General features: G+C 37.3%; 1 protein-coding gene across 1 annotated transcript in view; it reads left to right on the forward strand.

The window, feature by feature from the left end:
• MFSD14B (major facilitator superfamily domain containing 14B) overlaps nucleotides 1–11647 on the forward strand; it is a 106410-nt gene extending 94763 nt beyond the window's left edge. The window contains exons 11-12 of the mRNA XM_036741637.1: nucleotides 8542–8699; nucleotides 9908–11647. Coding sequence (XP_036597532.1) covers nucleotides 8542–8699; nucleotides 9908–10108 — 359 coding nt within the window. The 3' untranslated portion in view covers nucleotides 10109–11647. The remainder of the gene's footprint in view (nucleotides 1–8541; nucleotides 8700–9907) is intronic.
• Nucleotides 11648–23209: the final 11562 nt, after the last annotated feature.

A 23209-nucleotide genomic window follows, 5' to 3' on the forward strand; every position in this document is an offset into this window, starting at 1 on the left:
CAGTACCCACTTTCTCCTTCCACATTTATCATTTTCCTTTTTGAAGGTCACTTTTGCCAATCCTGTTGGTGAGAGTCTCTTTTATTTGCATTTCTCTAATTACTAGTGATCTCAAGTACTCTTTTTTTCATATGGCTATTGATAGCTTGGATTTGAAAACTGCTTGTTGACCATCTATCACTTGGTGAATGACCTTTTATTCTTATGCATTTGAATCAGTTCCCTGTCTGTCTTGGAAATGAGACCTTTGTCAACTTGCTGCAAAGCTATTTTTCTTCCAGTTACCGGCTTTGCTTTCTGCTTGGTTTTCACACTTTTCATGTTTTTATAAAATCTATACTCCCTAGTTTTGAGTATTAAAAAGGCCAGTAGAGCTATCCTGCCAGTTTTTAATTCTCACTTTCACTCTTTTTCATAAGAAATAACTACTCATACTTTTGATTATTCTGTCTTCTAAGTCAGACATGAATCATGGTAGATAAGTGGACATAGTTTGTTAAAAGATCATGTCATTTAAAACACTGCTAATTGACTTAGGAGACACAGATTTTTGTTGTTGTTCTAAGAGAGAGTAGAAAAAGAACAGATTAAATAGGTGTGATTTATGTTCATTCAATAACCTTTTTAAAGTTCAAAGCATTGTGCTTGTTCATGGGAGAAAATACAGCGGTTGGATATGGTATCAGCCTTCTGTAATGGATCTTAGAGTATAGCAAAAGGATACAACACAGTTAAGTATGAAATACTTCGCAGTAACTCCTCTGGAGAACAGATTATGATACTGTAGAAGAAGTACAGGATGCATATAAGGTCAGAGAAAGGAAAATTATTTCCATTTTGGGGGAGGAGGTGGGTGAAATTTTTGTGAATGATGGAGGAGGTGGCATTTTAGTTGGGTCTTAAAAGAGGAGAGTTCTGGACCTTCAGATGCTTTACTAACTGTGTGACCCCAGGCAAGTCACTAAACTTTTGGCCTCCTCGTTTTTGTCTTCTGTAAAACGGAGATGAAAATAGCACCCACCTTCCAGGGTTTTTGTGAAGCTCCAAAGAGATTGTATTTGTCAGGTACTTTGCAAACCAAGCACTATATAAATGCTATTATTGTTGGGTTTTTTTTTACTTTATGATATGGGTGGAAGGAAATAATATGAGATATAGCTGGGAAAGTAGAAGGCTTTGATTGCTAGGTAGTTATTCATGGGGAACCATTCACTGTTTTGAGTAAAGGACTGATATGATTATATTTGTGCATAAGGAGGAAATATAATTTGTCATCATTGTAAAGGATATATTGGAGGTAGAAGAGAATAAAAGAGAGAAGACTGGTTAATAAGCTGTTTCAGTAGTCCAGGTGGGTGGTTAACATAGTAAGATTAGAAAGGAGGGAGGTGGCATTGGAAGGGGTGACAGATTTGGAGTCAGAGAACCTTGGTTTAGTTTCCTGGCTTTGCTGCTCTGTGACCTTGGTCAAGACAGCCTCTAGGTTTCACTTTATTCAACTATAAAATGAGAGAGTTGGAGTAAATGATCTCAAAAGTCCCTTCTATCTCTAAATCTGAAAGGATTGAATTTGAGAATTAGAATAGAAATAAAATTGATGGTACTCATTGAATGGTTGTCTGTGGGACTGGAGAAAAAAAGATGAGTCAGACACTAATTAGGTTTTGAATGTGAATGGTGCAGCTGACAGAGATATGGAGTAGTAAGAAGAGGGGTTATTTTGGAGTCAGAGTTCTGTTCGGGGCATATTGGGTTTGAGGTATTGATATCACTGCAGAGATGTCTAGTAGAGTTGGAGATGTGGAACTGGTGTTCTTAAGTGAAATTGTGGGGCCTGAACACAGAGATTAGAATCTGTCATTCATGTAGAGATGGTAACCGAAGCATTGGGAGTTGATGGCATTGGCAAGGGAGAATGTTCAAAGAGATGACAAGAGAGGGCTAATGACAGAACTTTGAGGTTATTAAAGGATTGGGAAAAGAAAGAGGAGTCAATAAAGTAATATACAGAGAAATTCCCCTAGAAGGGATCCCCATGTGGTATCATGGGAGCAAGGAGAGGAAAAGAGGATGACATGGCCAGTAGCAGCAGATGCCACATAGTGTTCTAGAGCAGGGGTGGGGAACCTGTGGCCTTGAGGCCACATGTTCAAACAAATTCTGTAAAGTCTGGATTCAAAGGGCTGCACTAGAGGACGTAGAGGGCCACATGTGGCCTTGAGGCCACAGGTTCCGCACCCCTGCTCTAGAGTTTTATGACAGAGAAAAGGCCAGTTTGAGATTTGCAAGTGAAAGACAAATGGGGAGAACCAGAAGTAAGATGTAAAGGCTGTTCTAAAAATATAATGATGAAGGAACAAGTTCTCCAGGATCAAGGCACTGATGGTTTAATATTCTCTCCTTCTCTTCTCTGACTTCTAATATTGTCAGTATTAGGTCTTTCCCTTCTTACTCTATTCTTCTATTCCTTATTCCACCCCTCCCTCTCCCCTTTCAGTTGATTGTTGGCAGGTAGTGGAAAGTGCCTATTGTATCGAAGGGTAATGTTCTTTATTCCATGAGACTGGAAATATCTACAATGAAACTAGGGCTGAAAACAGAACTTTGATTGTGTATATGGGATGTATTCAGTTCATTATTTCCTGACTCCATAGCAGATTTGAATTAGGACAGAAACAAACATGTAAGGGAAAACATTTCCTGTGCTTCTTCCAGGCAGTTCTGTAAGGATAACTCAAATAAGATAAATCAGTTCAGTTCTAGAAAAGGCGAAGGCTGGGGTACGGAGGGCAGTGTTAGATATAGAGCGAATGCATGCCATCTAGTGGTACAGAAGCAAGTTAGCAACCACTCTGCACGTTACTTTCACAACTATAGTTTCAGAAACAAGTAGATGGGGTCTTGGTTGCTCTTTCCATTACAACCCCTAGGATACACTTTTAGACTTGCTTTATTAATACAGATGCTTGTCAGTACTATTATTATAAAATATAAGTTAAATAAAAGCTGCGGCTTTTATATACCCTGCATCTTATCAGCCTGAAAGATGCAAACACTGACATTTCTCATTCCTTCCGATACAAACCTTCAATGTAATAACTAGAGAAGATATTTTAAAAAAATAATTCAGAAAATACTAACTCTTATGGTATAGGCAGCAGGAGTGGGGAACCCATGGCCTCAGAGCCACATGTGGCTCTCTAGGTCCTAAAGAGCAGCTCTTTTTGACCGAATCCAAACTTCACAGAACAAATCCCCTTAATAAAAGGATTTGTTCTGTAAAGCTTGGACTCAGTCAAAAGGCTGCACTTGAGGACCTAGAAGGCCACAGGTTCCCCACGCCTCCATACTGTAGGGGATTCCTGGTTATTGCAGTGTCAGACAGTTGAATGTGGTGGAAGGAACCCTACATGTGAAGTCAGAAGACATGGGTTTGCCTTCTACTTATCCCCCTTGCTAGTTATGCAACCTTGAGCAAATCACTTTTGACTGACTACTTTGAGCTGCAATTTCCTCATCTGCCAAGTAGGGATAGGAATATTTGGGCCACTTCTTTCTTAGTGTTACTGTGAAGATCGAAGGAGATGGTGCGTGTAAAGCGCTTCGTAATTTTAAAGTATGACTCAGATGTAAACTTACAATGGTAGCAGTGAAAAGTTTATTACAAAAAACTGTAGCTGAAGGATTCACTCCCAAATGGCAGTGGGTCCCAAAGTTTTGGTGAATATAAGGGCATCTTTATGCAGTTGCAGACATGTGGGAAGTCCAAAGGAAATGAGCAGACTTTTGTCAGGGTCAGAAGCACAGAGATAAAAGGAGACATCAGGGACACATTTAGTGCTTACTTCAAGGTAAACAATCCTGCAGTCTGGCATTGAGCAGTAGAAGAATTTGTGACAGGATTAAACAATTCAGCAGCCCAGATGAGATACGGGCACATACGAGATTGTTTGCATGGGAACAAGTGGGGGAGACAGTCATGTCTGAAAAGTAGAAGTTGCTCATCTCTTCAGTGGCAATATCTGTGGGAACCCAAGGAAGAGAGAGACTTGGATATCTGAGAAAAGCAGTTCTTTTTTTTTTTAATTTAATTTAATATATTTAGTTTTCAGCATTGATTTTCACAAGAGTCTGAATTACAAATTTTCTCCCCATTTCTACCCTCCCCCCCATTCCAAGGTGGCATATATTCTGGTTGCCCTGTTCCCCAGTCAGCCCTCCCTTCTGTCACCCCACTCCCCTCCCATCCCCTTTTCCCTTCCTTTCTTGTAAGACAAGATAAATTTCTATGCCCCGTTGCCTGTGTATCTTATTTTCTAGTTGCATGCAAAAATTTTTTTTTGTTGTTTTTGAACGTATGTTTTTAAAACTTTGAGTTCCAAATTCTCTCCCCTCTTCCCTTCCCACCCACCCTTCCTAAGAAGTCAAGCAATTCAACATAGGCCACATGCATATCATTATGTAAAACCCTTCCACAATACTCATGTTGTGAAAGACTCACTATATTTGCTGCTTCCTAACCTATCCCCCTTTATTGAATTTTCTCCCTTGACCCTGTCCCCTTTTAAAAGTGTTTGTTTTTGATTACCTCCTCTCCCATCTGCCCTCCCTTCTATCATCTCCCCTTTTTTATCTTCTTCCTCCTCCTTTCCTGTGAGGTAAGATACCCAATTGAGTGTGTACGGTATTCCCTCTTCGGGTCAAATCTGATGAGAGCAAGATTCACTCATTCCCCCCTCACCTGCCTTCTCTTCTCTTCCTACAGAACTGCTTTTTCTTGCCACTTTTATGCAAGATACTTTACCCCATTCTATCTCTCCCTTTCTCTCTCTCTCAATATATTCCTGTCTCATCCCTTAATTTGATTTTATTTCTTTTAGATATCTTCCCTTCATCTTCACCTCATCCTGTGCCCTCTCTCTTTCTCTATATATATTCACACATACATACATACATACGTACACACACATATACATATATATACATACACATACATACATATACACATAGATATATACATTCATACACATTCACTTATATATATACATAAACATATATATATATATATATATGCATATTCCCTTCAGCTACCCCAATACTGAGGTCTCATGAATCATACACATCATCTTCCCATGTAGGAATGTAAACAAAACAGTTCAACTTTAGTAAGTCCCTTGCAATTTCTTTTTCTTGTTCTTTTTCTTGATTACCTTTTCATGCTTCTCTTGATTCTTGTGTTTGAAAGTCAGATTTTCTATTCAGCTCTGGTCTTTTCACTGAGAAAGCTTGAAAGTCCAAGTCCATATTTTGCCTTGGAGCATACTCAGTGTTTCTGGGTAGGTGATTCTTGGTTTTAATCCTAGCTCCACTGACCTCCGGAATATCGTATTCCAAGCCCTTCGATGCCTTAATGTAGAAGCTGCTAGATCTTTGGTTGTTCTGATTGTGTTTCCATGATACTCAAATTGTTTCTTTCTGGCTGCCTGCAGTATTTTCTCCTTGATCTGGGAGCTCTGGAATTTAGCAACAATATTCCTAGGAGATTTCTTTTTGGGATCTATTTGAGGAGGCGATCGATGGATTCTTTCAATTTCTATTTTGCCCTGTGGCTCTAGAATATCAGGGCAGTTCTCCTTGATAATTTCTTGAAAGATGATATCTAGGCTCTTTTTTTGATCATGGCTTTCAGGTAGTGCAATAATTTTTAAATTCTCTCTCCTGGATCTATTTTCCAGGTCAGTGGTTTTTCTGATGAGATATTTCACATTGTCTTCCATTTTTTCATTCCTTTGGTTCTGTTTTATACTATCTTGATTTCTTATCAAGTCACTAGCTTCCACTTGCTCCAATCTAATTTTTAAAGTAGTATTTTCTTCAGTGGTCTTTTGGACCTCCTTTTCCATTTGGCTAATTCTGCCTTTCAAGGCATTCTTCTCATTGGCTTTTTGGAGCTCTTTTGCCATTTCAGTTAGTCTATTTTTTAAGATGTTGTTTTCTTCAGTATATTTTTCGGTATTTTTTTGGGTGTCCTTTAGCAAGTCATTGACTTGTTTTTCACGGTTTTCTCACATCCTTCTCATTTCTTTTCCCAATTTTTCCTCTATTTCTCTAACTTGCTTTTCCAAATCCTTTTTGAACTCTTCCATGGCCTGAGACCAATTCATGTTTTTCTTTGAGGCTTTTGTTGTAGGCTCTATGACTTTGTTGTCTTCTTTAGGCTGTATGTTTTGGTCTTCTTTGTCACCAAAGTAAGATTCCAAAGTCTGAGACTGAATCTGGCTGTGTTTTCACTGCCTGGCCATGTTCCCAGCCAACTTACTTGACCCTTGAGTTTTTCAGTGGGGTATGACTGCTTGTAGACTAAAGAGTACTATGCTCCAAGCTTGGGGGAATGTGCTGTTGATTTCAGAGCTATTACAGCCAGCTCTGCCACACCAGCACTCCTCCGTCCCCAGGAACCCCCAACCTGGATTGGACTCAGATCTTCAGCAGGCTTTGCACTCCTGCTCTGATCCACCACTTAATTCCTCCCACCAGGTGGGCCTGGGGCCAGAAGCAACTGCAGCTATAGTTCTGTAGCTGGTCCACCTCCGGTGCCCCGGGGGTGGTGGCTGAACCTCACGGACTCTATCACCCTGTCCCCAGCAGCTTTTCCCACTAACCTTCTCTGTTGTCTTTGGTGTTTGTGGGTTGAGAAGTCTGGTAACTGCTGCAGCTCACTGATTCAGGGTGCTAGGGCACGCTCTGCCTGGCTCCTGGTCTGGTTGGTCTGCACGCTCCCAGCTCCATGCGGGATAGACCTTACCCAGAGACCATCCAGGCTGTCGTGGGCTAGAGCCCTGCTTCCCTCCGCTATTTTGTGAGGTTCTGCAGTTCTCTGTTATATTTGGTGTTTGTGGGTTGAGAAGTCCGGCAACTGCCACAGCTCACTGACTCAGGGCGCTAGGGCCCTCTCTGCCCGGCTCCTCATCTGGTTGGTCCGGGTGGCCCACTCTGGGTTCTGCTCCACTCCGAGCTCCGTGTGCGAAAGACCTCACCCAGCAACCATCCAGGCTGTCCTGGGCTGGATCCCTGCTTCCCTCTGCTATTTTGTGGGTTCTGCAGTTCTAGAATTGGTTCAGAGCCATTTTTTATAGGTTTTTGGAGGGACTTGGCAGGGAGCTCGGGCTAGTCCCTTCTTTCCAGCTGCCATCTTGGCTCCGCCCCCAAGAAAAGCAGTTCTGCTGTCCTTGCGGGTTTGCACTTAACAGTAGATTCTTTCTCTTCCACGTGAAACAGGTCGGACAGGCCCCATGTTGATTCTAGTGCTTTGAGTTAGGCTGGTCAGCATTTGGAACATTAAGGAAGTAAGTATAAATGAGGCAGGAATGAGGAAGATTAATGAGGCAAATTTTAAGTATAAAGGTATATGAGTAGCCGTGTGGTGCAGTTGATAGAGCGCTGGACCTGGAGTCAGAAAGAACTGAGTTAAAATATGGCCTCAGACAGTTATTAACTTTTTTGTTGACCCTGGATAAGTCACTTCACCATTTCTGTTTGCCTCAGTTTGCTCAACTGTAAAATAGGGATAATAATAGCACCTAGCTCCCTATATTTCTGTGAAGGTAAAGTGAGATATTTGTAAAGCATCATGCAGCACTTACAGCATGATATAGATGTAATTGCCAGCTATTATAATTAAAATTTTTTTTCACTACAAACTTCCTACTAATGTGCCACGGGGTAACCCTCCCTCCCAGCCTTTTCTTTTTTTTTATTTTTTTTTTTGTGCCATGTACATGTGAGTTTTATTTTTTTTTTAACTACTGCTATTACTACTAATAATAGTTCAAATAGAATGTGGTCGCATACTGTTCCTTCTGTCTGGCCAGATACATAAGGTGTCCCAGAGGTTTTAGACTACTGAAGTACACCGAGACTTTGAGGACAACATGTATTTGTGGCCAGTGGTAGATACTGCGGATAGAGCCAGTAAAGGCAGTGAAAAAGGAATGAGACGTGTGTACCAAGTAGATGCGGTGTGAGTAGAGAAAAGTACTTGTGGATTTTACTGTGCTCAGTAAATGTAACGTAAGCCGTTAGCCCCAGAAAGCTCCGGAAACCTTTACTTCTGATGCGTTCTCCGTCCAGGGAGTGGCTATTGAATTGCCCGAGGACTGTTTGGCTACTTCTGTTGGCGATTTGTGGTGGTGATTGGTGAGGGATACGTTCATAAACAGTCATCATTTGCCCGTGGACCTCACCGACCTTCTATTCTGCTTCAGGTTTTATAAAGGAGAATCCAGGCGATAAGACTGTTTGGATATATACTCAATCAATCAATAAACATTTATTAAGCACCTACTATGTGCTAGATCCTGTGCTAACCTTCTTAAAACCTTTCTTTTTCCTGATATCAGCAAGCGTGGCGGCAAGTCACAGTCGTCAACAGGATTACGGTATCATGCTAGGCTTTTGAGACCTGATTCAATCGTATTGTAAACATAGAATCCTGTTAGTGAACATGCCCATGACCTTACTTTCCTTTACTTTCTGCCACAGGAGTTGCACAAGGAATAATAACTGGAATTAGAGGTCTGTGTAATGGCCTTGGACCAGCACTGTACGGCTTCATTTTCTTTTTGTTCCACGTGGAGTTAACGGAATTAGAATCAGTTCAGAGTTCTGAGGAAAGCAACATTCAAGATTCTGGCAGTAAGGTAAATTAACTGGTAATAAATTCACAGCTTATTACAAACTGGTTCTACCTAGATGACAAGAAAATATAACATACCTCTACTGCCTTTGACATCTACTCAAAGGTACCTGCAGACAAGTAGGAAACGTTTCAATAATTTAACTATATAAGGGGAAGGTTGTAGTTGGCTATATTTGAGTTGAAGGTAGGCTAACTCACAATTAAAATAATTTAGTTATTGCCAGGCATAGTGGTGCATGCCTGTAGTCTAGTGGATCCCTGGAATTCAGAGCTGCAGGAGTACCAAAGCTTATTGGGTGTCCACACTAAGTCCAGCACCGGTTCACCAGTGTGGTGAACCCCTGGGAGTGGACCATCTCCAGCCTGAGCAGGTTATAGCTTCCATGCTGATCATTGTTGAGATTGAGTACTTTCAGCCTGGGTAAGCTAAAGAGACCCAGCCTCAAATCAATCATTCAGTTAATCTGGTTTTTAAGATAACTTCACTTCTCAAATTTAGATTCTTGAAACTAGAAGACTACTATATTACTTTGGTTTATCCTACCATTTCCCTTTCCCAGCATTTAGTATTGGTACCCTTATTTAGAAATATAATATAGAAGTTTTGTGTTAGATAAAGTAGAAGGTGAATTAATTTTATACTTCCTAGATGGCACAGTGGATAGAGTGCTGGGCCTGGAGTCAGAAATACTCATCTTCCAGACTTCAAATCTGGTACCAGATGCTTAGTAGCTGTGTGATCCTCGGCGAGTCACTTAACCCATTTGCCTCAGCTTCCTCATCTGTAAAATGAGCCGGAGAAGGAAATGACAAACCACTCTTGTATCTTTGCCAACAAAACCTCACATGGGGTCATGAAGAGTCGGACGTGACTGAAAACTACTGAACGACAACAAAAATTTTGAACATGAACTTCTGGGATAGGGATGAGGGGCCTAGCGGAAATAGTGTAGCTGCCTATTAGAAAACTTGGATGTTGTAGCTTGCTTTGTTTCCTCAAGATTTCATTTTGGTTTCTTCCTGTGAGCGGTGCTTTAGCACAGAAAGCAAACAGGAGAAGGGTGACTTCATATATTTTGGGAAGACAGACGTGCCCAGCAGATGTAAGGATCTGAGTGGTTTAGGATGTTATTAGAAAGAACAAATCTTTGTCATCTACAATTGACTCCATTCTACCTTGTTTTCTTTTTGTTTCTCCGGCTATCTCAGGGAGCCATCATTCCCGGCCCACCGTTCCTGTTTGGTGCAATTGCAGTCCTCCTGGCTTTCCTGGTTGCCTTATTCATCCCTGGACATAGCAAAGCCAGCAATAGGAAGCACAACAGCAGCATCAGCAGCAACCTGCCCACCAACCCAGAACGGGGCAGCGATGAAGACATTGAACCCCTGTTGCAAGATAGCAGCGTTTGAGAACTTTCTTTTTGGGGGAGACCGCACATCCACAGGCTGAGTTTTGAACATTGCAGGAAGAGGGGGCTATAGCCAGCTTACCGCTCCTGAGAACTGCGGAAAGGACTGGAAGAATTTGGAAATTATAGGACCTTGTGGTGATGATCTTGGCACCTTCCCAGGGCTGAGTTTTTGAGACTAATCTCCACCCTCCCTAATCCCCCATTCTGTTGATATATTAGGAACAGGGTAAGATTTGAAATTCTTATCTGCAAATGATATGCACCTCTAATGGTGGTCCAGAGCCCTGACCTAGAAACTCCAATATAAAGGGCACCTCTGTAGCAGAGAGAGGAGTTCAACTACCTTTAAAAGGAGAAATGCAGTTAGTCATGATGACTACCACCTTTCGAAATCGCTCGAAGTAAACCATGCCGGCTTTAAACTAGGCTATGTTTCCTTTACGAGAGACAGTTAAGGTTCCTTTCTGTGTTTCTGCTAGTTTCCTTGAATGTATATCCCATTCAGTCCATGTGATTTGGGGAGGGGGCTATACTCGAGTCATTTTTAGGAAGGGAATCATCTTAACATCTGTTTGCTGCATCCTTGTTTCATCCTTCCCAGGTCTTGACTACAGCAAAATTCATCATGCCAGAGGGCAGCAATATAATAATTCAGAGAGCAATGATGTTCTGTTTTCTTTAACATAGAAAGAAAACATCCTTTAAATAAATACAGATCTTGTAGAACCGCCCAATTTAAGGTTTCAAAAATGGTTTCAAGGGAGAAAAAAGTCTTTAGGTGGCACACTAATAGAAGTTATGCCCCTCAGTAAATGTGAACCTTCATAAGTGTGTGGGACTAAATCACTGGGTACCAAGGGAATATATATCCAAGTTTGCGCACAATTGTTACTCAGTTCCCTCTCTCAATCTCCTTTAACTGACCTGTGAAATCTTTGTTCCCATTAATTGCACTACTGCCTTAACTGCTCTGTGATGTGCATTTATTATCATATTTAGTTTTCATATCAATCTCTTTATTTCACTTGCTGAATATCATGGGAACATTCATGTAAAATTCCTTTCTGAAAGAGTGATGCTTTAGTGGGCCTAGTTTCACTACAAGTCCCTCGGTAACTTTGAGATGTCTATGGGGGAAAAAAATCTATACAAATTTATATGTATTTTGCTGCACCATTAAAAGGACCATTGAACAACACCCAACTCTAATGAAGCACTCCCATGAATGTTTTATATGTATGAAATATATGTAGATATTTGTAAGGAGTTTTAATTTTTTCCTGATGGGGTGCTGTGTAAATCTTGTATTTATAAATGTAATGAGGGTATTGACTGAAAAAAAAATATATATATATATATTATATATATATATACAGCTTTTATAAATGATTGTGTACTGACTGATTACATTTAAAAGAAAAAATATATTTTGAAACATGTTCTGCCTTGAAAAGAGGTAACAGGCCTTTTGTACTCTGCTCTTGGTTTTTAAGTAAATAAGCTTCCTAATGCATAATAAATTTACAACTTCAATGTTTAAGTGTCTTTTGTTTCTTTAAAGCAAATAATACCAATAGTTTTCTTGCTTTCTTTTTAGATAAATTTCTGATAAGCCACATGAAATAAGAATTTTCCTTGCTATTATGTGGCTGGATATTGGGTTTCTCACAAGTTTATTTTCATGGTCTCTTTTTATATATAGGCATCTTGCCATCTTTTCGTTTTAGGTCTCCAGATTCACAAATCTTTGAAATTTCTAAGATCTCTTGGACTTACATTATTATTTTTTAGAAACAAGTTTTTACTGTTGTCTTTTTTTTTTACATCAACAGAATTTCACCCCAGTATTCTTTTCCCTTCCCTTCTTAGAGAGCATCCTATATAATAAATGATATTTTTAAAGATCAAAAAGAAAAAGGAAAGGAGAAAAATTAGCATAAATGATCAATACATTGAAAAATTCTGAAAATGTTTGCAATATACCATGCATCTCACACTGTTTAAATAAATCCATAGATGACCTATTCAGTTGATTTTAAGTAGGTTAACAATGTTTATAGTTATCCAGAAGGCAAATTGAAATAATCTTACAAGTTGAGAGAGGGGAACATATTATTAAATAGCGAAATATATTTTTAAAGATCAAAGAAAGGAAAAAAGGAGGGAAAAAAAGAGCACAATTGATCAATATGTTGAAAAAGTCTGAAACTTTGTGCGATATGCGACATCTCACACTTTTTAAATAAATCCGTAAGTGACGTTGATTAAAGTAAATTAACAGTGTTTATGTTTTACCAAAGAGGCAAATTGAAACATTTAATCTTATAAGTTGGGGGCGTTGTGCTCTGTAGCCATTCCTATGCCATAAAACTTTAATAGGGAAATATTATTTAGTGTCATGAATATGGTTTACCAGTTTTGAGTAAAACATCTATGATACATTTGTCCGTTTAAGATACTCCTTCATTCATGTGGAACAGGTTAGTAGTGAAAGCAACTCAAAAGATATTTTTGTTGGAAGGAAAAGAATTAAATCAGCTATCAAAAGAGGTATGCTATCGCTGCTGTTAGAGATGAACATTTTGACTCCTAAAAGTAGTAGGAAAATAACTTCAAATAAAAACTGCTAAGATATTTGTATAAAGAAGCAGCTTTCCCAACGTGATTTGAGGATTCATATTTTTGCCACAGTTCATTTTCTGTTCCCAAACTGTTTAAATCCCATCTGAAAGCTGTGTTTCTTTTTATACACATCCGTTTTTAATAAAACAAGATAATTTTTCTACTCCTTTTAGCCATCAAAATGTTAAATCTGTGATAGCAATCTTAAGTCCTTTAATAGTTGATTGAATTTTCATTTTAAAAATACTTTTCCCTGTTCCTCTCACCACTATACTGTTTATATGAATAGAATAGTCTCTTAGAAGAGACAGTGTACCTTATAAAAACACAGCTTAAACGATTTTGTCTTTTACTGTTAATTACCTTGAAACTGCACTGGACACTCTGTCCTTGACACAGTCACTGAATAATTCTTTTTCCTCAGGTTTTCTTACATAATTTATTGCATTTTGAAGGCACATCTAACAAAAAAATATAAGGATAAAGGTTCTCCTCTTTGTAACTAATATTTACAGTTCTGCGTACCCATTTCAAAATTTCTCACTATGTAGTACTGCTGCTGTTGAGTTGTTTTTCTGTCATATCTGACGTTGACCTTATTTGGCGTATGTTAGCAGGGATACTGGAGTGATTTGTGATTTCCTTCTCCAGCTCATTTTATAGATGGGGAAACTGAGGCAAATGGGGTTTAGTGACTTGCCAAGGTTATGCAGGTAGTAAGTGTCTGAGGTCAGATTCAAGCTCATGATGAGATTTCTTGACTCCAGGCCCAATACTGTATCTGCTGTGCCAAATACTAGTTGGTTGAACTCTAGTTTCTGCCTGTTATTCCGGAAGTTTTGTCTGAGTTCTTCCCAAGTAATTGATGTTTTTAGGTTTATTGAATCTGATTGTCTCTAATTCTTATCTATTTTATTTTTTTATCCAAATAGTTTTTTATTTTTGTAACAAAGGATTATAATAATTCAAAATAAACCAATCCATTAGCCACATGTTACCAACATATAACACATTCTGCATCTACAGCTTACCACCTCTCTTCAGCCTTAACAGGCTTTTAGAGAAAAGGTATATAAAAAGGGGGTGTAAAAAAAAGTTGGTATGTAAGACCCACCCAAAGTGTGACACAGTGATTTACAAGCACATGCTGAATTCAGTGGAAAGTCAACTCAAGCATAAAGACCTTATGTCTTGAAAGGATAACTCAAAGCTCTGGTTTGCTCTAAGTCTTTTTCTCCCACGTCGCGTGCTGTCTCTCTGCTGGCTTCTGTTTCTCTTCTCGGTGCTCAGCAGTGTCTGGTCTGCTGTGAGCATTCAGTGAATGCTTGTTGACTTGATCTGCTGGAGGAGTTCCCCGAGGCATTAACCAAATAGTTTTTATGATTGCTGCTTTATTATATAATGTGAGTACTGGAACTACAATCCCTTTCGTTCCTTCTTTTTTCTTCATCATATCCCTCTGTATTGCAGAACTTCTGTTCTTCCAAATTCTAAAATTATCTTTGTCTACCTCTACAGCATAGCCCTAGGTAGCTTCATATAGTGATGTAGAAGTTATTTGCGGTAATATTGTCATTGCATTAGCGTGGTCCAACCATGAGCAATAAACACTCCAATTATTTGGTTTTTTCTTGATTTCTTGAGAATATTTTGTAATTGTATTTCTGTGCCTTGACTGTGTCTTGGTAGATTGACTCCCACATATTTTATGTGTTTTGTAGTTATTTCAAATTGGATTTCCCTATCTTTTACTTCCTTTTCTATTTTGTTATTGCGATATCTTTTGACTGTAAAGTGAAAAGCTAGGCTCTTTATATTTTAGCTACGTGTTTTATAAGCAGCCCTTCTATGCTTATTTTTTTAACAAAAAATAAGCGTTGCATATATCAAAGATATTTTATACATCTTTTGATGGAATCATGTGGTCTTGTGTATTTGTTTTTAATGTGACAAATTATGCTAATAATTTTCCTACTGTTGAACCACTGGTATAAATTCAACTTGGTTATAGTGAGTAATTTTTTGAATGTATTCTTGTCTTTTTGCTAGAATTTTGCATGGGTTAAAAATTAGTGACATTGACCTGTGGTGTTCTTTCTTGGCTTCCCCCTGCCCTGCCTCCTGGCGTAGTTATTATGGCCATGTATGCCTCTCAAAAGAATCTGCACTGTTTTGGAGACTGTCACCTGTCAAGCCACATGATCGCTTCACCTATCATCTCTTAAGCTTTTGAAACACCCAAGATTGTAGTTCATCTGTTTAATCTCTTATTATTTCCTTACTCATACTGACTATCAGTTGCCTATATGCCTTTTAAAATTGTCCTTTACAGCTTAAATGTCTCATTGCTTCAAATGTTTCTTTCCTCCAATCTATCTTCCATATAGCTGCCTCAGACATTTACTAGCTAGTTGTATGGCCCTAGTCAAGTCACTTTACTGCTCAGGCTCAGTTCCCTTATTTGTAAAATAGGGATAATAATAGTACCTCCCTCATAGATTTGTAGTGAGGATCAAGTGAGATAATAGGTGAAGTATTTTGTATCATTTTGTAATTTCCTCCCTTTCCTTCTTCCCTGTCTCTGTTTCTCCCTTGTGTCTCTATCTCTGTCTCTGTAAATACACACACACACACACACACACACACGCTATTATTGTTAATAGGTAATACTTTATTAACTCAGACAAAATAATCATTTAGATTGCAAGATTTATAGCTAGAATAGACCTGAAGGCCATTTGGTCTATTTCTATCATTTCACAGATGAGGAAACGAAGGCTCAGGGATGTTAAGTGATTTTCTCAAAGCTGTGAAAATAGTAAGTAAGCACCAATGTCAGAATCTGAACCCAGGTCCTATGACTTCAGAGCCAGTGCCTCTTGAACTAATGGTCTAACATTTAAAGGGAAATAATGGGTAAAACATAAGAATAAAGGGTGATAGTACTTTCAGACCTTGAATTATAAAACAGTGATCGCTGAAGGTCTTTTTTTATTGATGAAAAAACAGAAAAGTAGATCTTTGGAATAGTCTAGTAAGGAAGAATCAGAAACAAGGGACTTCAATTACCCAGTGGTTGATTTTGGAATGTGATTTGAACTTAGGCAGATAAAGTATCTAACATGTCCACAGTCTGACTCAGTGATTTTGCTACTAAGCATGTATACGTCTATAGATGTCAGAGAAAGAAAGGACTCATGCACCAAAATATGTACAGGAGTACTTTCTGTAGCAGCAAAGAACAGAGTAAATGGCCATCAGCCGGGGGGTGGCCAGTCTAAATTGTGGCAGCCACGAACGTAATGAAATGTTCCTGTACTGTAAGAAATGATGAATATGAAATAACAGTGAGGCATTACTGAATGACAAAAACAGAATCAGGAAAGCAAAATACACAAATGACTATAACAAAAAAAGCAGAATTTGGGTGCTGTGATTATAATGACCGAACTTGGCCCTGAAGAAGAGATACGAGAAAGCAACTCCTTCCTTTTTTTTTGCAGAGATAGGCAATTGTGGGTCTGGAATACTGTATATACTGTTAAATTTGGTTGATGCATTGGTTAATTCCCTCTATTATATTCCTTATTATTAATGTTAGCATATCATGAGATATGAGCCTTTATATATAAAGAGATTATTTCTTACTCCCCCTGAAAAAAAAATGTGTTCAATGTGTAGTACTGGTCCTGGATAATATTAACAATAATATATGGCTTCAATAGTTTTTCTTACCAATGATTGGCATCTAGGTGGTATAGTAGATAGAGTGCCTGTTTCAGAATCAAGAAGACCTGAGTTCAAATCCAACCTCAGATACTTGCTAGCTGGGCAAGTCATTTATCTTCTGTCAGCCTCAGTCCCCTCCTCTGTAAAATAGGGATAATAATAGCAGCCACCTCCCAGGGTTGTTGTGAAGATCGAATGTGCCAGGCACGTAGTAGGTGCTAAATAAATAGGAGGCCTTCTTACCCTAACTAGAATAGGGGATGATACTTGGTTTGTACATTTTCTTCAGGAGGGGGCAGAGCTATTCCTCTAGCCTAGTTCAGCTTGTCTCAGCTTGATGCTCTTAAGGAATACTGTCCCCAATCCCTTTAAAGGGATAACACTTCTTCTCAAATCTTGCCTCAAGATTTATTATTTAATAATCATTACTATTAAATCATAGCCTGTCGAGTTTTTGGTCTCTGCCAACTTTTGTTTTATATCAAGGGAGGATAACTGTATAAATAATAAAGGGCAATAAACAATTAAGGAACAGTTCCTTTGGATTGTTATTTCACTGTTTTGCACATGGAAGGATTTTTCTACCTGCTAGTACCCTCCCCAGACAAACCTATATTTAACTAGGTTGGAAATATTTGTTTTTATTAACTTTATAGTAAAGTGGTATATATGTATTTGGTATTGCCTCTTTGGGAATAGAGATTATTTCATTCTTTGTCTTGTATCCCCCACCCAAACAGTGCCTGGTTCATAGTAGGTGCATATTAAATGTTTACTGATTGACTATATGCCTGAGGGCTGCAGCCAGTAGGAAACAGACTAGGCATCTTTTCCTGTTCCAATCCAATTGTCAATGGCAGGCAGGTACATCTGGATTATAAGAGAGACAGGACTCAGAAAAATCTACTGAACCCATTCAAAGGGATCAGACATGACTGGCCAGAACACAAAATCTCAAACCAAGAACTAAGGCTGAAAATATGAGTAGAGAAAAAAACAAAACAAAACAAAACATGGGACACAATGAAGAAACACCATCCAAGAAGTAAACCAAGAAGAAGACAATGACCTCACAGTAACTTCAAGTAGAGCCTCAGGAAAAAAAAATGAATTAGGCACAGGAATTACAAGAATGGTAAAGAATTAGAAACTAGTTGAGGTGCTAATTATTTGGGAAATGGCTGAATAAATTGTGGCATATGAATATAATGGAATACTATCATGCCATAAGATGATAAAGGGGACAGCTTCAAAGAAACCTGGGAAGATTTATATGAACTGATGTAAACTGATGTGAGCAGCACCTGGAGAACAATGTATACCATGAGGACAACATGGTAAAGACAAACCATTTTGCAAGACTTAAGAACTCTGATCAGTTCAGTAATGACCATTCCAGAGGCCTCATGATGAAGCATTTTGCTGCTAACTTCTGCCAGGAGGTGATAAGACTCAAGATTCAAAATGAGACATGCATTTTTTGGACATGGGCTAGTGTGGAAATTTGCTTTGCTTGGTTAGGTTTCTTTATTATAAGAGTTTTCCCTTCTTTTCTTTTTCAGTGACAGTGGATGTGAAAGAAGGAGGAAAGAAAAGTGTACTTCTTTATTTGTTATTTCCTTTTATAAATGTTTATTATTTGGGGCTTAGGGCCATTCCTCCTGCAACTTTTGGTTAACTGAAAGCTTCTCTTCTATTAATATTAAACTCACCTGACCAAAATTTGTCCCACGGCGTATGAAAATTTACTTGGGGCCTTAAGCATCCTTGGGTAAGAAGCCAGAAGAAGATACTATTCAGGAAAAATTATTATATTGTTTAAATCCAATCTTACATGATTGAAGTTTGTTTACATCCACAATATCACTTGACCTCAGTAACTCTCTAAGGAATGCCAGAGATGTCTAGAAGCAAGGTATTTCTGATTCCCCCAGGCCTCACATCCATCCAAAGCTTTCTTATTTTGGATTACTACAACCAGGAACTCCTGAGGGGTCCACCTTAAGCTTCTATTTTGGGTTACAGTTACTCATATATATCTCAATCTACCTTGCCCTCTAGGATGCCCTCTTGACAAAATTGCTTATTTGTATACATGGGGTTACTTTGGGAAACTTTTGTCAAAATCCTTTATCATTTATATCTTTCAGAACTGGGGTGGGGGTGAGGGGATCCATTCCTCTTCTGACTACTGCTCTTCTACCAAATGACCTAATAAATTTCTTTCTAAGACTTTCAGGTTTGGGGGTCTGTTCCCATGAACAATACTTCATAGCTGGTTCCAACTTCTTGGTGACATGTAAATCCCTTTTCCTTCTTTTAGCTTATTTGTGAACCCTCTAAATGTGGTTTAATCTGTAACCTCACTTTACCTATAGAATTTTTTGAACAAAGTTTATTTCCTCAGGGGATGTATGAGATTATAAATGTTTGAGTTTGTTCAATTTTTATGACACTGAAGGAAGTATCCTGTTATAAATCTGTTATTTCTTTTTTTAATTAATTTTTTGGGTTACATTTTAAGTTCTGAACTGTCTTCCTCTCTTCTCCCCATCTCACACTAGAGAAGGCCATTATTTCACACACACACACACACACACACACTCATGTAAAACCATCCTATGCATATTTCTATTTATCAGTTCATTCTCTGGAGGTGGATAGCATCTTCCTTCACAGGTCCTTTGTAGTTGATTTGAGTATTTTTAATACTCAGAATGACTTGGTCATTCACAGTTTTTTGTTTTAAACAAAATTGCTGTTACTATTTACAACATTCTATTGGTTCTGTTAATTTAACTCTTCATTGGGGCAGCTAGGTGGCACAGTGAGTAGAGCACCGGCCCAGGAGTCAGGAGGACCTGAGTTCAAATGTGATACTTGACACACTTACTAGCTGTGTGACCTTGGGCAAGTCACTTAACCCCAATTGCCCTGCCTTCCCCCTCCAAAAAAAAAATCAACTGCATTATTTCATGCAAGTTTTTCCATTTTTTCTAAAATCAACCTGCTCATTTGGAACTATGCCCAAAGGGCTATAAAACCATGCATACTCTTTAACCAAGCAATACTGCTATTTAGGTCTGTATCCCAAAGAGAAAAAAAACAAAAAGGAAAAGAACCTATATATACAAAAATATTTATAACAGTTTTTTTTGTGGTGGTGAAGAACTGGCAATTGAGTGGATGTCCATCAACTGGGGAATGGCTAAACAAGTTGTATGATTGTGATAGAATACTATTGTGCTATGAAAAATGATGGGCAGAACGCTCTCAGACAAACCTGTACTTACATGAACTGATGCAAAGTGAAATCAACAGAACCAGAAGAACATCATATATGGTAACAACAATATTGTATGATGATCAACTGTGAATGCCTTGGCTGTTCTTGGCAATTCTGAAGGACTTATGATGAAAAATGCTATCCATCTCCAGAGAAAGAAGTGGTGGAGTCTGAATGCAGACTGAGGCATACCTTTTCTTTATTTTTCTTTTTTTTTGTCTGTGTTTTCCTTTGCAACATGACTAACGTGGAAATATGTTTTGCAGGACTGCACATGTATAACCAATATCAAATGGCATGCGTTCTCAATGGGGAGGGAGAGAATTTGGAACCTAAAAATTTTTAAAAAACAAATGTTAAAAAATTGTTTTTATACGTAATTGGGGGAAAATAAAATATTAAATTAAAAAAAATCAACCTGCTCACCATTTCTTATAGCATAGTAGTATTCCATCACAATTATATAACACAGCTTGTTTAGCCATTCCCCATTTGATGGGCATCCCCATAATTTCCAATTCTTTGCCACCACGAAGAGAACTGCTATAAATATTTTAGAACATAGAGGTTATTTTCCTTTTCCCCTGATCACCTTGGGAAGCAGACCTAATGGTGGTATTGATGGGTCAAAGAATATGCACAATCTTAAAACTCTTTGGATATAATTCCAGATTGCTCTGCAAAATGGTTGGATCAATCTACTGTTCCAGCAACAGTATATTAGTATTCCAGTTTTTCTACTTCCCTTTCAGCATTTATCATTTTCCTCTTCTATAATTTTAACCAATCTGATAAGAGTGAGATGCTGTCTCAAAGTTATTGTAATTTGCATTCCTGTAATCGATAACGAGTTAGAGCATTTTTTTCATAGGACTATATATATATATATTTGATTTCTTCACTGAAAAACTGCCTGTTCATATCCTTTGGCCATTTGTCAATTAGAGAATAATTCATATATAAATTTGACAAAATTCTCTCTACATTTGAGATATCAGACCTTTATCCAAGAAATTGTCTATAAAATTTGTAACTCCCTTCCCCAATTTTCTGCTTTCCTTCTAATCTTGCCTACATTGATTTTGTTTGTACAAAACTTTTAATTTGATGTAATCAAAATTATTCATTTTACATCTCACAATGCTCTCTGTCTCTTGTTTATTCATAAGTTTTTCTGTCTATAAGTTGATAGGTAATATGTACTGTGTTCTAATTTATTTATGGTATCTCCCTTTATATCTAGGTCATGTATCTATTTTAATTTTATCTTGATAAATAGTGTAATATATTGGTCTATACCCAATTTCTACCACACTGCTTGTTCTAGTTTTCTCAACAAATAATGAATTCTTATCCCAAAACCTTAAAGCTGTACATTTGTCAAACACAAGGTTACTATAATAATTTACTACTGTGTATCGTATGGCTCCTTTGTTCCACTGAATCACCTTTCTATTTCTTAGCCAGTACTAGATAGTTTTGATAATTATTGCCTTATAATATAGTTTAAGATCTGGCACTGATAAACCTTCCTTTATTATTTCCCCATTAATTCCTTTGATATTCTTCACCTTTTGTTCTTCCAAATGAATTTAGTTATTATTTTTTCTAGCTTATATTTTTTTTTGGTAGTTTAATTGGAATGGCATAAACTCAATAGATTAGGTAGAACTGTCATTTTTATTATATTGGCTCTGCCCATTCATGAACAATTAATATACCTTCAATTATTTCAATCTGGCTTTCTTTGTGTAAAAAGTGTTTTATAATTAAGTTCATGTAGTTCCTGGGTTTGCCTTAGTAGGTATGCTCCCAGGTATTTTATTCTAGCTATGGCTATTTTCAATGGCATATCTCTTACTATCTCTTCTTGCAGGGTTTTGCTGTTGATACATAGAATGTTGATGATTTATGTGGGTTTATTTTATACCCTGCTACTATTAATTGTTTCAACTAGCTTTTTAGTTGGATCTCTAAGATTTTCCAAGTATATCACCATGTCATCTACAAAAAGAGATAGTTTTATTACCTTATTGCTCATACTAATTCCTTAAATTTCTTTTTATTTTCTTATTGCTATTGCTAGCATTTCTAATACAATATTGAAGAATATTGGTAATAATGGGCATTCCTGTTTCACTCCTGATCTTACTGGGAAGAGTTCTAGCTTATCTTCATTACAAATATTGCTTGCTGATGGTTTTAGGTAGATGATTCTTGTCATTTTAAGGAAAACGCCATTTATATTTATGATTTCAAGGATTTTTTTAATAGGAATGAGTTTTGCATTTTGTCAATAGTTTTTTCTACATCCACTGACAATATCATATGCTTTTTTCTACTTTGTCATTGATGTAATCAATTATTTTAATAGTTTTTTTCTTATGTTAAGCTATTCCTGAATTGCTGGTATAAATTGCTCTTGGTCATAAAATATAATCTTTGTGACATGTTGTAGTATCCTAGCTAGTATTTTATTTAGGATTTTTTCATCCATATTCATTAATGAGATTGGTCTATAATTTCCTGGTTTAGGTATCAGCACCATATTTGTTTTATAATAGGAGTTTGCTAGGACTCCTTTGCCTATTATTCCAAATAATTTATTTAATATTGAAATTAGTTGATCTTTAAATGGTTTGGCAGGATTCACTTGTAAATTCATCTGGTCCTAAGGCTTTTTTTTTCCCCTTAGGAAGCTCATTTATTGCCTGTTCAATTATTTTTTCTATAATAGGTTTATTTAGATATTCTATTTCCCCATCTGTTAATCTAGGAAGTTTATGTTTTTGTAAATATTCTTTCATTTCTCTTAAATTGTTAAATTTATTGGCATATAATCAGACAAAAATAACAGCTTATAATTGCTTTTATTTCATCTTCATTAGTGGTATATTCACCCTTTTCATTTTTGATACTAGTGATTTGGTTTTCTTCTCTTTTAAAAAATCATATTAAGCAGTGGTTTATCTATTTTACTTTTTTTCATAAAGCCAACTTATAATTTTACTTATTAATACAATGGCTTTCTTAATTAAATTTTATTCATCTCACCTTTAATTTTTAGGATTTCCAATTTGGTGTTTAATTAGGGATTTTTAATTTGTTCTTTTTCTAGTTTATTTTCTTTTAGTTGTGTACCTAATTCATTGGTCTGATCTCTCACTATTTTACTGATGTAAGCATTTAGAGACACAAATTTTTCTCTGATTACTGCTTTTGCTGCATCCCATAGGCTTTGCTATGTTATCTCATTATTACCCTTCTCCTTAATAAAAAATTATTTATTTTTTCTATGACCTGTTCTTTAACCCACTCTTTCTTTAAGATTATGTCATTTAATTATTTTTGCTTTTCTGCATTTAACTATGGAATTTTTATGCCCTAATATATGGTCAGTTTTTTAAAAGGTACAATGTACTGCTGACAAAAAGGTATATTCTTTTCTATTCCCATTCGGTT

This window comes from Trichosurus vulpecula, chromosome 1 (assembly GCF_011100635.1).
Source record: "Trichosurus vulpecula isolate mTriVul1 chromosome 1, mTriVul1.pri, whole genome shotgun sequence".
Classification (NCBI taxonomy): Eukaryota; Metazoa; Chordata; class Mammalia; order Diprotodontia; family Phalangeridae; genus Trichosurus; species Trichosurus vulpecula.